Consider the following 14726-nt stretch of genomic DNA (forward strand, 5'->3'; position numbering starts at 1 on the left):
GACAGAGTGAGCATGATTCAACGCATGATTATAATATTTAACACCCCCCCCCTCCCCTCCATGTATTTTGTGGTTATAACACTAACAGTAGAGGATAGTAGAACCACTGCTGATTTATTGCATAGAGATACATGTACTGAGAGCCAGAAGGGCAGTAACTGCACTCAGCAGATATGATATTTCATGAATTTTAAATGAAATATAACACAGTGACAGCGAGAGAGTTGTTTTGCTCAGTCGTTTTAGTCACCTTATACCTTACTTACAGTTTTATGCAAACTACTGGAAAATGTTAAATCAAAAATTTGGTATGCATTCTATTGAATAGACTGCAAGTTGAATGAGACCCTTTAAATTTCAATGATGGATATCATATATTACCCTGTATGTAAGTTGTGATCTATTGCCTTACATCAGAAGCAAAGTAGTTATTGATACTATGCAAAGAAGAAATAAGGGTCCAAACCAAATATCCTACTGTTTGTCTAATTGAGATGAAACCTATCGAGTTGCGCTGAGGACATCTGTGCTTTTTGACACGGTGGTCATATTTTCTGGAATGAATTGGAGTAATAGAGATCTACTTCAAATATCATATTGTGTGCGTTCTTTGTATTACCATGTGGTTGCCATAGGAACAGGGCATTCTCACTAGAGGAAATTTACAAAAAAGAAGCGTTTAAAGAATCATCACATACATGAACACTTATGTATCAAGAAATGTTGTGTTGGGGTGGCCAGCTTACATCAAGTTTTAAGTGTAATCATGTAGTGTATATATCATGGACATAGCTCGAGGGTACAGTAACTTGCACTGGTCATTTCAGAGAGCACTCATAGTAAGCCCCACCCAATTATTAGTTTTTAGTTAGATATTATGTTCACAACTTCACATAGGCAGTGAGCCATGATCAAAGTCTTCAAGCTTTTGAACAAAACTGCTGAAATCTCATGTTTCATATGACTGTATGATATTTTACTCGGACCAGAAACAATATTAATTGCATTTTTATTTAACCATGGCTCTTATCATCAAAATAAGTTAAATTCATGGTTTAACTAAACAATGAATTTTGCTGGTGTGAATTGAGGCTAGCAATGAATCAATTGACAGCTGGGGCGGTGAGTTTGAACTTGTGAACCTATCCCATTGGCAAGGATGAGATGAAAACTTATCCATTACCTAGTCTTTGTGATCAGTCACCCTCTCCTGAGTGTGCTATTGTTGTTTGTGATTGATTACTTTCCTTTGATAAATATGCCGCAATTTGACTTCTATCATTTCTACTGCCATGCTTAGAAATACTTGTATCCATTCCATTTTGCACGTTATGAGAAGTACATTAGCCCACTTTATAAAGGAAAATAAACAGAATCATTGAAGGAATTGCGGCATTGTCAAGTTATTTAGAGATTTATGGAAGATACTTATCTTCAAATTCGTTATAAACTGTTTAGGTAAAATAAACTCTTGAAAAGGTATCTGCTTTCTGTTAGAAATAGGTAAAAGCTACCAGTGATTTCTAAGTCTCGGAAGCAAATATCAAAATTTCTTGAGATATTACCAATCTGTCTTTCTGTATTCATCTCTCTCTCTCTCTCTCTTCTGTCCTTTCTGCGTAGGGGGAAAAATAGCTTAAATGCTAGTCTAATGATCTTCTGCCTTATGGTGTATTGATTACCGGTAAATTAGCCATTTCTCTTAAGTTGACTCTATGTTAAAATGGGGTAAACATTCTCTCTGTCGCGTGTGAGGCTACAATTTGTCTCGGAGAAACATAGTAGAATGTTTTAGTCTGTTAGGAGTTTCATGGTCAAAATACAAAAAAATACAATGTTGATTTGATTAGTGAAGCATTAAAAAGAGAATAATAGTTATTTAAAAAGATTACTACATTCATGCAACCCTCCTCATTCTTCAAATCTCTTATCCAAGTCACATGAGCGAAACCTACTTCAAGAAAGGTATTTTTTAAAACTCATTAATGCTCTAATGTAATGCTCTAATGTAACAACTTCAAGCACTTTGGAAGTGCATTGAGATGTTGTATCATAACAGAAGAGTTAGGAAACACTACATGTAATAAGAGAATAATACATAATTATGTTTCCTTATTCTCCAGATCTTGATCTAATTAAGGGAAAACTGAAACCTCCTTTGAGAAAGGCATTTAAGTCTTTATGAATGCACTAATGCATTAAACCATTCTAACATTTTTTCAAGCACTTATGAAGTGCATGCTTAGAGAATATTATCAAAAGTAATCTGTAGGTCTTACGAGATTGCACAAATAAAAACGAGATATTATCACAGCTAATCTTTACTCGAAGACGGTCCAGGATTTTATTAATACATATCAACAAATTTGTAAACTCAATCACATACAATTTGACTCAAGATGATCTTGAAACTATAAATATTATTCATCTAATTATTAAGAGTTATAATTCCTTCCTCCTTTCCAACATCTCTATTCTTTCTTGTCAAGTGTGTGAGGATTATTTGCGCTCAATCCAATTCATGAAGCTAACAAACCACTGGTTGATAAGTGCACGACCAGTCTCGTATCTTGTGTTATCGTCGGCTCATTCTCGATTTCCCCACTTTTAGTCGCTGCCATATTAACTGCAAGATGCATACATAATTCCCTTCTGCAATTCCCAGCTAATATGAGCAGTAGTCTGCCAAGTCTCAGACCCTTTTATTTCTGATTTGGATCAGAATGGGGGTGCAGTCGTGTAGTAGTATTTATCATTTGCAGCTTTGGTTTTCTGTAATCCTTATTCTGAAAAGATGGAGATTATAATTTACCACCAGAATGACCACATGTCCAGTGTGAAAGGCTCATATTATTACCAGACTTATTTTTCACTAGTTATGAAATCAACAAACAAGTAGAAATAAATCAATTGATTAATTGTAAGAAAGAGACATTTACAAGATGAGCTATTCATCACTGTGAAAAAAATGATTTGATGTTTGATATCTTTAATTCAGGGTAATTTTAATTTGTACAAATGTAATTAACAAAAAATATGTAAATGTCAAGAAATATATCTGATATTTTCGTTTTCTTTTGGGGACTATAAGGTCTATACTTTTGCTATCTTTTCTTTGTTATCACCAAATATCTTAAGTATGTAATTACTAGGTTGTCTTTTATGTTGACATTTACAATGAATTGAAGCTTGTTATGATTTTATAAATAGTGGGTACAAAATCTGAGACTACTCTCCATTGCTGAATGCCTGGATGTACATACATACGTGTGTATGTGTGTCACATATTCTCTCTCAGTCAGTCTCAGGGGCCAAATCATGCTAATGAAAGTAATTATGTTACACAAGCTAATGTGACTTGTGGCTGCTACGTGGAGTGATGTTCAGTTGATAACATGCTCCGATGTGCATTATTATGATGATGAGACTCTGATCCGATCAAACCATATTGAGTCACTCACTCACGTATGGTGAAGGAATGAATATGTTTCTCAGAGCCTTTGTGATAAATAATCAGGTGCCAGTTATGAATTATTATTAGAAAAGGGTATGTGCTGGTTTTAATAATGTAATTCTATTCCATATGGAAATGTTAGCATCTAGGGCATGGATTGTATCCAGAGCAATTCATAAAAATATTGGGAGTGTGTAGCCTCCCCCTCTCTGGCAATCTCTCCTTTTCTACCTGTCTGTCTGTCTCTCTTTTTCTCTCTCTCTCTCTCTCTCTCTCTCTCTCTTTCTCTCTCCCTCTCTATCTCTTTTTCTCTCTCTCTCTTTCTCTCTGTATTTTCTTTCCTCTCTACCTCTTTCTAATATATTTTTTTTAATGGAAAGAGTTTTCAGCTTGTGTATTTTTATCTCCTTAAAATTTTAGTTATTTAGGCCTGTATATTATACCATCAGCTATTGAGGAGAGCCTTATAAATAAAGAGACTTGTTTTGTTTTGTTGAATCGTAGGAATTAGCCGCTTCTTTTCATTTGAACATATTGTATTTTGTTTTCTTGTGTTTATAGTCTGTTGACAGGTTTTTACTTCAGTTGGGCAATGTGGAGATCTACATTAAGCATGTCTGCATACAATATAGTCTTCACGTTAATCTGAATTGATGTCTCTTCTGATTCTGTAAAGCATTTCTACCTTTCAAAAGGAAGTTGGCAAAGTAGTGCAGACCTACCCATATGAGATATATACAGATTGTTCAGAGGTTTGGTGTACGTGACTGACGACTATTTGTTCTAAGATTAGCAGCATTCGCACTCTTCATCTTGAATTGGTGCATGTAGTTGTACAGGTATTTCTTTGTGAAGACTGTGTTAGTTGCGGGTGAGCCACCCCTTTCTCAGGTTACCGTTGACTCATTCTTCCTGCCCCCAGTAGAACTTAGACGTTTACAGGCCCTCTAAAGGTCACCTCTTACCTGTGAGTTTACCGGCCATGTCTAAACGGCACCATAGCAGTTGTGTTGATTATATCCCTCTGGTTTATCTCCACTACAGACCATGTTATGATTGTAATTCAAAGTTTGATTTGGGTCCTCATTAACACTCCATGCCCTACCATCATTTTAGTACTTGCTGGAGGCATGTCTAACGCAGCAGCATCTCATGATTGCAACCTGCATCCTCACTATATGACAAGGACATTTCTGATACTAGTATTGTATTGTTCATCGTGAAGTAGGCCTACATGTACCAGGAAAAGGATCCATATGAAGCAAATGTGAACAGCTCAATTTTTGTTTCTATCGAGTCGAGTGTTGGTGGAATCATACCCCATTAGCCCCTTGGATCTTCCTCTACATTACGATAAAGCATGATTGATGAGATATATCATACATCTATTAATTAATGTATGCCTATATAGTATCCAGGCAATATTGAATGGCTTTTAGATGATTGTGTTCTGTCTAGTTCCAGTCCGTGCCGTGGTGTTGTTTAGCTACCGCATGTCTACATGTATATATGATGTCATTGGACTTTGTAAAGATGCATGCCACTTCTGGATCATACATTAATGAATTATATTCTGAGTGTTTTTAAAGTAAATTTACTATCCTTTGCGACTCTTGGAATGCTGTTGCGTTTGTCAGCTCTCGAGCTAGTCTTTACCTTCTGACCCGATTTCCTCACGAGCCTAGAGTGTGCACCCCCTCCCCTCTTCCTGTCCCTGTCCCCTGTACCCCTCCTTTGTACCCCTCCTTTGTACCCCTCCCACCCCTGTACCCCTCCCACCCCTGTACCCCTTGAACATCCCTCATTATTTATTCAAATATTGCTGCTCCAACTCCTTCTTACAGTGTACCTCATTATTATATCCACTTTTAATTGTTTTACAAGTATCCAATGTAGAGAAATTAGCACAACTGCTCCTTAGATTGTAAAAAAATGCAAGCTAAAGCACTTGTTTAACTTAAATTGTAGACTCAGTCACTTGATTTTGTATTTTTAAGTTTTACATTCATCTAGTACCAATGATATATATTTTGTATAAGCTTGTTCTTCCAATATTTGCAGTTATTTGCATTATATATACATTTCTCCCTTCATACTTGTACATGCACTTGATGATTTATCTAGTCAAAGGGGAGAAATTTGAAGCATCTGCAAATGTAGCTAAGAATAAATCAAAGGAGCGACTTCATTTGAATGGACAATGACATTGTATTTTCTGTGCGGACAATTGAAGTATGTTATTCTTTATATTTTGCCTTTTTTTCTCATTACAGACAATTCACAGCAGACGACTACCTAGCTGAGGGCAAGAAACTCAAACACTTAGCTGATACTCAGGTAAGATCGGGTAATCCAGTGAAGAATTCATCATTACATCTATCTATTCATCCAATCCATTAGAAAGGGACAAATCAAATATAACACCAAATTTGGATTTAGGTCAATCTATTGCAAATGTTGATTTGAGGAGGGTGGGGGGTAATAGGCCATTTTTGTAATGTAATCAAGTTTAATGCAAGCACTTTAAATGCCTCATTATCAATCATCCATATATTCATATAGTATTGTGTCTAACTAGTCATAATGCAATTTGTATACATTAGATGTTGCTAGGTTGGCAGCTTGCCCTACCTAACAATATATAATGTGTCCAATTTGCATACTAGCTACTGAAACGGGTGAATGAAATAATTTGTAACAAGATTCACTCTCTATTTACTACGCCATACTTATAGAAGGAATCCACTTTGCTCAAATTTATCCTTGCTATGTCTGGCAAGCTTCAGGAGTTCTCAAAATAATCTTTTGTTCAAGAAGTATGCATAAAATTAGTCTGTAACTTTCCATCCTAACACATTCTAACTCATGACAGCCATGAAATAGCTTAACCGGCATTTTTGTATTTGTTGCTATGTTAGGTGGACAAGCACGCCAAGGCACTTACTTACTTTGAAGCTGTGGTATATCTCACATCCTGTGGCAATGTCTTTGAGTTGGACCCGCTCGTACCGGATGACAAAGCTGTCACCATGTATTCAGATACTTGTGAAATTATCAGGTAAATATTAATGTGGAATTATTTTCTTTCTTGGTCTTAAATGTGATTATTGGCAAGTACTCAAAGTCTGTTCATGATAGCCTTAAGGGCTAGGTGATAATTCAAAATATGATATTGATATCTACATGTACTAGCATTAATCGGCAACTATATACCCGTGTGAAGATTAATGTAAGCAAAACATAAAATGTGTTTGTAATCAACTATTACTGCAACCTACAAACCTTGCAAACTGGTTTCAGAGTGGAATCTTCTTTCTTCTCATTTCTCATAAAAAGCACTTTGAATAGAATAGCAAGTATCGATGGAAAAAAAAGCTGCATGCAACGATGATCCTGTGCATACTCTCATATCTTTGTGTTAAAAGACAAAAAAATATGAAGTGCAGTCAAAGAATGTAAAACCGCAGAATGTGAACGAACTTTAGATTTAATCAATTATTTAGTGTCATGCACTTCACTTAGGATCATTAAGGGTATTCAAAAACTGATGTGTTCCCTTCTGATAAGTATGATTTAATGTAATTTGTTTTAGGTATTCAAAAGGTAATTCCCCACCTACTAACCTACCAGCGGGTCAAAGAGACAGACTCAGATAATGCTTTTTTACAGAGCCAGAAGGACGTTAACTCTTTGTTTAAGGATATGAATTAATGCCCTTCTGGCTCTCGGCTAACAGACAGTATCAGATTGCTGTAAACACTCCATCCGTCATAGATAGTGGTTGCATCAAATGCAGTTCAATTTACAGGGGCAAGAAGGAAAATAGAATCAGATTATCCATCCCATGTGACTCTTTCATCTTGTAAACATGTTTATCTGTCATGCCGTTTTTATGGTAAATCATCAATAGTTGTTTTTAACCCGAGTAGAGTTTTTTTTTCTTCATTTTGTTCTTCAGTTCAGTATTTGCAAAATGTGTTATTGTGTTGCTGATATTTTTTGAGAGGGTAGGTGTTTTTACTCAATAGATGAATTTCTCTTTGTTTATCAATTTTGTTGACCTAAATGTTGGTGAACCCATTCTTCAAACTCAAAATGTTGTTGCAAAAAAGGTGGTGACATGGTTTAAAATATGTTTGTGATATTACCCTGCTGTGATTGTTTGCAGCATCAAATTAATCTATATTTTGTTCCCTACCTCTGTCTCTCGTTCTCTTTCTATATCTTCCTCTTTCTGTTTTCTTTTTGTTCCTCTTTGTCTTTCTCTCCTCTCTCCCTCCATCTCCTCTCCTCTGTCCCCCTCTCCCTATGTCTGTTGGTTTTCTACTCGTATATCTCCCCCACCTTTTCCATCTCTCTCCCCCTTTCTCTTTCTCTCTCTCTCTTCCTCTCTCTCTCTCTCTCTCTCTCTCTTCCTCTTTCTATCCTATTTCTCTCTCTCTCTCCCTTTCTTTCCTTGTCTCTATATCTCCTTCTTATTGATTCACAGATATATTCTAAAGCTTAAAGGTATTCACAATGGCCAGGAGGGGAATAGCAATGATAACAAACTAGCCGTGTTGTGGTGAGTTCATACAACCATTTTCCTGAAATTAATATTCAGGGCAATCCTCTTTGCATAAGTTGAATAAATTATTGAAAATCAGCATTGACATAAATATGAAAAAAATTGACATTCTTTTATATGCTTTTAAATGATGGTAGATGAGTAATTCTATATCTGGCTAACAAATGTAAGAATGATAAATGTCAGAGGTTGCATTTATCAAATTATCTTGTATTTAATATCATAATTGGATATCGTATCAAATTATTGGTTTCTACGATGCTTGTACACTCGTAACTTGAAATTATTGCACCATTCTAAGTGTCTTTGCAGTATCTTGTTCATACCAAAACCAAGATAACTTCAATCAAATCAAATTCACTGCAATCAAATGTGGATGGATATGAAATACTATACTTGACTTTGTTCTTTGCAGCTACAGTAGTGAAGTGCTGCTTAGCATGCTATTATTCAAGCTGAAGAGGCAGTCAGCACAAAATTACAAAATTTAATAAAAACGTTGTTCAGATGTGAAATAACCTGAGAATATACTTTTTTCACTAAGCAGCTACCGTTCCTCAACATGAAATTGTTTTAGAGGCTGTCAGTATGAAATTGAATTTCTGTGAAAACACTGTTTTAAGAAGTGAGATAAGAACAAAACCTGTACATGTATAGTGCATGACTTTTGTATTTTCTCTTTGCAGCTACCGTTGCCAAGCGTTGCTCAACATGCACATGTTCAAGCTGAAGCGACAATCAGCGATGAATCTATCGAGGGCGCTAACTGAGCATCTCAAGGGCACATCATCCAAACCTCAACCTCCGTTACAGCAGAATCCATCTTCATGGAACTCGTCTTCAAGGTACGTACAATAGGAGTGAGCTGACAATTAATGAACTCTCCTCAAGGTATATTCTACAGTGGCCATCTGACATTTTGCTCTGGCCAGAATTGGTTCAGTTTTTGAAGAGTAGAATCGGGGCGTATGTAGATAATCTTTTATTTTTCTCTTATATAGAAATCTGTGTATTTTATGGAATTGCATGAAAGACATTTTTGTTTTTAAAAGCCATTTTGTACTGGATACGGGTGTGTGAGCTGAAGACAGCTGATAAATGATTCAATTATACATTGCCAAGCTAGAGATTTCAAAGGTTATTTTCAGGAAAAGTAAAATTATTCAACAGCATAATCCAGTGCAACAGAATGGGATTTAAATTTACAAGTGATTTTTGGCTCTTTCTGCTCCTGTATTATAAGCAATTCACAGTGCAGATCAAAGGATAATGCAAACTGTCAGTAAAGGTTGACACTGCACCATGTATGGAAATTGGAAAATTATAAAGATTCTAAGGATAGAGAGATGAGGAAGGGAAGGGGTAGATTTAGACTGAGGGGAGAGAAGGTGACAGAGACAGACAGACATGGAGAACCATTTGCAGATGGACAAGCGGGCAGGTTTAATGAACAAGATAAATTTCAAATAATTGTTATGTACATGATGTAGATATTTTTATTAGTATGATTAGAAATAAATTGTAATAAAAAACCCACATAAATTGTACACTTTCGAAGGAGGAAGGTTTCTCTTTATATTTATTGTTTCAATTTATGTTGATTTCTTCATGTTGAGTGGGAGTGTGGGGGAACTAGAGCTCAAAATCTTCAATCTATTTTCATTTAATGCATCTCATTCTGCACACAATATTGAGGGTATCACATTGTCTCCTCCACCAGACCCCTAATCCACAAACACTTATTTGTCTGCCTCAAATCATAAAAAGACTTGGAAAGTGGAGGTATCAAATAAGCAACAAGCCATTAAATACAAAATAGGTTGAGAAGTAGAAGGATAAGCATTCAGTCTGACTTTCAAGCTTGAGTTTGTAATTACATGTGGCAATCTGTGCACCTTTGTGAAGTAGAAAAGGGGTCTGTTTGTATGTAGACTAGCTGCATATGTTACATCACTTAGGCTGGCAAGGAAATTTGATTTTCGTATTTCCCGTTGTGACCGTGATGCAGGCAGGAGGAATCAGCCATGGTATCAGGGTAACTTCAAAAGGTTAATCCAGGCCTCTGCTTAGAGAATTCTTGTCTTGATTTAAAGGAATATACATATGGATGATTCCTTTGTCTCATTTTCCTTTTATTTCACAAAATCCATTGTTTTTTTTTGTTTATTTGTATGGTTTTTTTTAAATCAATTTGTTTGTATGCCCTGTGGGATTTTTTAGACAGATTTTGAAATGTTTTAAAAGGGATACTAATAGGACATGATACACGCTTAAAATTCTATGTTGTATTTTATAGTCTACTGTATTTATGTTCAAAACTTGGCAAGAAACTTTGAATGTATTTTTACTTGGCCTTTTATGTGACAGATTGTAAAGAGCAAGGTATGAGGAATTATAAAGGAGAAGGAGGCAAGTCTGGAATGAGTCCAATTGGCATTTCGTCTGCCCACAAACAAGAGTGATAATTCTGTTCAAATTCTGTTACGGTATATGTATATATATATGCATTCATGTAATTTCATTAATAATAATAATAATAATAATAATAATAATAATAATGATAATAATAATTAGTAACTTCATGCAATCATGTACACTAAGATCTTTAAATAGTTGGTAGCAACTGATAAGGGACAAAATTCCTTGGGAATTGCTGGCATCAAATATCTGTTTATTCTTGAAAGCTCTCATTAACCAATCAACATAACATCCATTTTCTTTATTTACAATCACCCTTACAGGTACACAGGCACCCCGTCCCCCGTCTCTCCCACCCCTTCCGCAGCGGGCAGCGTGGGCTCGGCCTGCAGCATGGGTTCGCAGGGGAGCACGTCCAGCGATCTGGTCCCCTCCCAGACTTCAGGGGGCGGCCCAGCCCCTCCCTCCGGCCCCGGGGCCAAACTGTGCAATGGGCTGAACCCGCAGTCTTCGACGGTAGCCATGCCGCAACACATCGTCCGTATCATGTCCCAGTTCCTCACCTATTCCAACTACAGTCTCTACAGCATACAATACTGGGAGCAGGCTGATATACTCACAGAAGAGAACAAAGGTAAGCTAGTACACCCTCAAGCCATGCATTTTTATCTACAATACGTCTCTCCATCCAGGTGTTGAATGTGTACCTGTTGGGATGTGAATGTCATTGTGGTTTGATCAGTATTGTGCGATTTGCCAAAAGTATTACCGGTAACTTGTTTTGGACTCTCTCATTCTTTTATATATCACCAGCAATTTCCAATGAATATATTGCTTGTGATGTGTTTTCATACTTTAAATAATACTGGCAAAGTGGCAATAGTGTACAACTTTAGACCAAAGTTTGGTACCATATGTTTGTGAAGACCCATGCCCATATATTTGTTTGGGGCTTTCCATTGTTTTAAGTATGATATAGTAAATTTGTTATATAAGTTATTAATAATTTCAAACTTCACATCAAGTAACTCTTCGTCCTTACCCCATAATCAACCAATTAGGTTAACTTCTAGAACATTTTTCCTTTTGACGATGAACTTTTCTTTTTAAAACTTTGCATTACACCACACCTTCCTTGTACCTCTTCCACAGATTTCTTCCGGGATTTGGCGCGAGAGTGCGGGGAGCTTACACTTCACAGCAGTACTCGGGACTTGGTCCACTACGTCCGTAGAGGGCTAACTAACCTCAGACGCTTGTGAGACAGACGCCGCACCAGACTCACGGTGTTAAACACTGGTGTTAAATAAAAGAGCTATCCAAGCAAGCCATGCTATGGAGCTGGTGTATTTAAAATGGACATGGTAACACCATACTTCAGTGCCAATGCCACGAGCACTCTCTTATATGCCATAGAATGGACATCGCGCTACCAAATATATTAAGTAAATGAGTGCTATCGTCAAGAAAAAACCTGTCACCACTGTACACAGTTTCAAGAAATATCATTGTAGTCGGCAGCAGGGGATCAATCGGTCATGAGAAACCCAAGTCTCAACTGAGCTACAGAGTATTGTGCTAAAGTAACACCGAGTACCTTCTACAGATGAACAAAGAAGTCGGTGCTAGTTTCAATCTGAAGAAGAATCCTACAGTCCTGTACTTACTGATGCATTATTAATTCTCATCAATTGAGCTCTGTGGATGAAAACTAATCTGTGATGGACAGCAAAAGCATGCAGCTCAATTTTTCATGATGAAGAAATTTTTTTCTTTCTTCAAACCAGTTACAAAATTGCCTTCATTCCAGCCTTGATGGAAAATTATATTAATCATGGTTGCAGAAATGGGCTTTTATGATTATGGGGAAATAGAAGAATGGTTGTTAGTCCAAATACTAAAAATCATTGCAGGTTAAAGAAGTTATTTTTAAATCTCAAACCACAGATGAGCAGTAAAGTAAAAATAGATATTTGATATTGATTAAAAAAAACCCTGGGGAATATGTGTTTTTGTACACAGTGTTGATAATGTATATGCTAATGACAGATCTTTTTTCTTCATTTCAAGCAATGAAATCTTTCGTGTTCAGAGATCAAAATAATGTTTCATACAAGGCAAAAACAGCTGAATTATAATACGAAATTGGAGTTAATCACCTTTTTTTTCCACCTTATATATCATGGATGATTATGCCTTGGAAACTCGACAAAATTATGAATTCAATTCTTCCAAATGACCATTCTAAATAATCCTAAGAGGATTGTGAGGTCTTAAAATGATTGCATAAAATGAAATGAAGTAGATCCTATTAGGAATTTACAGAAATAAAGGGAAACATTTTTTAGGATATATTTTTATATATGACTGGTTTGGAATAACAAGTTTTGACATATACAGTTTCCCTCTTAATATGAAGCAGAAAAGAAATATTGACGAAGAAGAGCTGTTCTGGATTTTTTTTTCGCCAGTTTTGAATATAAGTAGGACTTCTACTGCACAAACATGTTTACCATTTATTTTTCTAATTTACCTTTTCTTAGAATCTTTATTGAAATATATTTTCTGAATTTGCTCTAAAAACAATGGAATAATCGTTAGAATTTTCAATTTAAATTGTTTTTGAAATTGTTATTACTCCACAATTCAATTATTTTGAAACCTGGTCTTGTTTACTCAAATCCACAGGAATTTTTAGTTTCCAAAACATTATTTTTGTACTTGTTTTTATGACGGAAAGCTAAAAGTTTTCAGTGATGAAAGAAGCCATGTCAAAACATTGTATTTTGTGTTCCGACAGCTATTAAGAGTTCATTGCTTCGTCCCAAGTCAAGAAGCGAATGGCATTATTGTTTTTCTGAATGTAAATCTCGAAGAGACTGTTGATTCAAGGGCCCAAATGCCATCATATCAAGCCATTTTATCCTTTGATAATTGGATTTTATCCTTTGATAATTGGAAGAAGAAAAAAGAAACTAACATGTTCATGAAGTGAACTAGGGCTTCCAGCCACAATTTATCAATTATTACTTCTGGAATCATCTTAATATTTCTCTCCCTCTTTTAAATGAAATATTGCCATTTCTTTAGAAGACTTACTGGAACATGGTGTTTTAATATTTGCTGCCATTACACTTATTTGGTCATGGTACATCTAGCCATACACATGGGTTTCTCATACATATTCCAAAAGAAACTAGATGGTTGCATATTTCATAAAATTTGCATTGTTGAACCAACTGCCTAATTGTTTTCAAAATTGACATTATAGGTGAGAGTTTGAGACCGCTGTAGGCTGCTACTTAAAATTGTGTCGATGCTCAAATTCCGTAGATGAGCCAAAGTTATCCCTAATCGTCTACAAACCAATGAACTGATCAATGTGTGGTACAGACTGTGTCATAGAATCTGCCAAGATAATCAAGTCAACTCGAGGAAAGTGAGGAGGAGAAAATGATCTCGTGATTAGACAAATCGCTGCAAAATATTCCGAGTGTCTCAACTCGCAAAATCATAAAACATGACATAGTCATGCCAGTGTATATTTATATTGTGAATGTCGTACATCGAGTGTGTAGAAAAGATCATTGTCACAAAAGAGAACAGAGTACGCTTTGTAAATGTAGAGATATTACAAAAAAAATCGCTTGTACAATTTTACTGTTGCTATTATTGAATAATGAATGAATGAGTATCTAATGCGCCACTGCTCTCTCAATATTGTACATATTTATTCCACATTTTTTTTAGAGAGAGGAATGGAGGGCAAGTAGTCGTGTGACGGACGGACAGACTATTGCTTCCACATTGTGCTACGTACATACGTGTAACTACTGTATTTATTGCTGTACATGGGTTGTTAATGTCGTCTTTAAAATTGTGATCAGTTCTGTACGATTCTTTCTTTTCTTTTTAAGCTATACAGATTTTTATAGAGCAGTATTTCTGAGGTTGCATTTCTTTTTCCACCTTTTTCATTTCTTGTTTTTTTAGACGCTGGCTGGTTGATGTATACAGTACAGGGTTGATGTGTACCTCTCTATAGTGTCTCTATGTTATGTATGTGCCATGATATTACCCCCTTTAAACTTATCAATCTGAAATCTATATGGACAGTAGTTTTAGTATATATAAAATTTCTGCTGAAAACAAGCAGAAAATGGGTGTTTTTAGAAGGATAGGATCAAACCATTTCTTTAGTGCGAAAGTGATGAAATACAAAGTAAGAGTTCTTCACCCATTCCAATTATTTTTTGGATTTCTGTTCATATATCAGTACATGTAAAG

The 14726-nt window shown here is 35.8% G+C and overlaps 1 protein-coding gene across 1 annotated transcript in view; it reads left to right on the top strand.

Annotated features, from left to right (window-relative positions):
• LOC579182 (AF4/FMR2 family member 3) overlaps positions 1–14493 on the top strand; it is a 57749-nt gene extending 43256 nt beyond the window's left edge. The window contains exons 7-12 of the mRNA XM_030980567.1: positions 5728–5791; positions 6373–6512; positions 7944–8018; positions 8708–8866; positions 10763–11073; positions 11592–14493. Coding sequence (XP_030836427.1) covers positions 5728–5791; positions 6373–6512; positions 7944–8018; positions 8708–8866; positions 10763–11073; positions 11592–11701 — 859 coding nt within the window. The 3' untranslated portion in view covers positions 11702–14493. The remainder of the gene's footprint in view (positions 1–5727; positions 5792–6372; positions 6513–7943; positions 8019–8707; positions 8867–10762; positions 11074–11591) is intronic.
• The last annotated feature ends 233 nt before the right edge of the window (positions 14494–14726 follow it).

This window comes from Strongylocentrotus purpuratus, unplaced genomic scaffold, assembly GCF_000002235.5.
Source record: "Strongylocentrotus purpuratus isolate Spur 01 unplaced genomic scaffold, Spur_5.0 spur5_scaffold_11, whole genome shotgun sequence".
Lineage (NCBI taxonomy): Eukaryota > Metazoa > Echinodermata > Echinoidea > Camarodonta > Strongylocentrotidae > Strongylocentrotus > Strongylocentrotus purpuratus.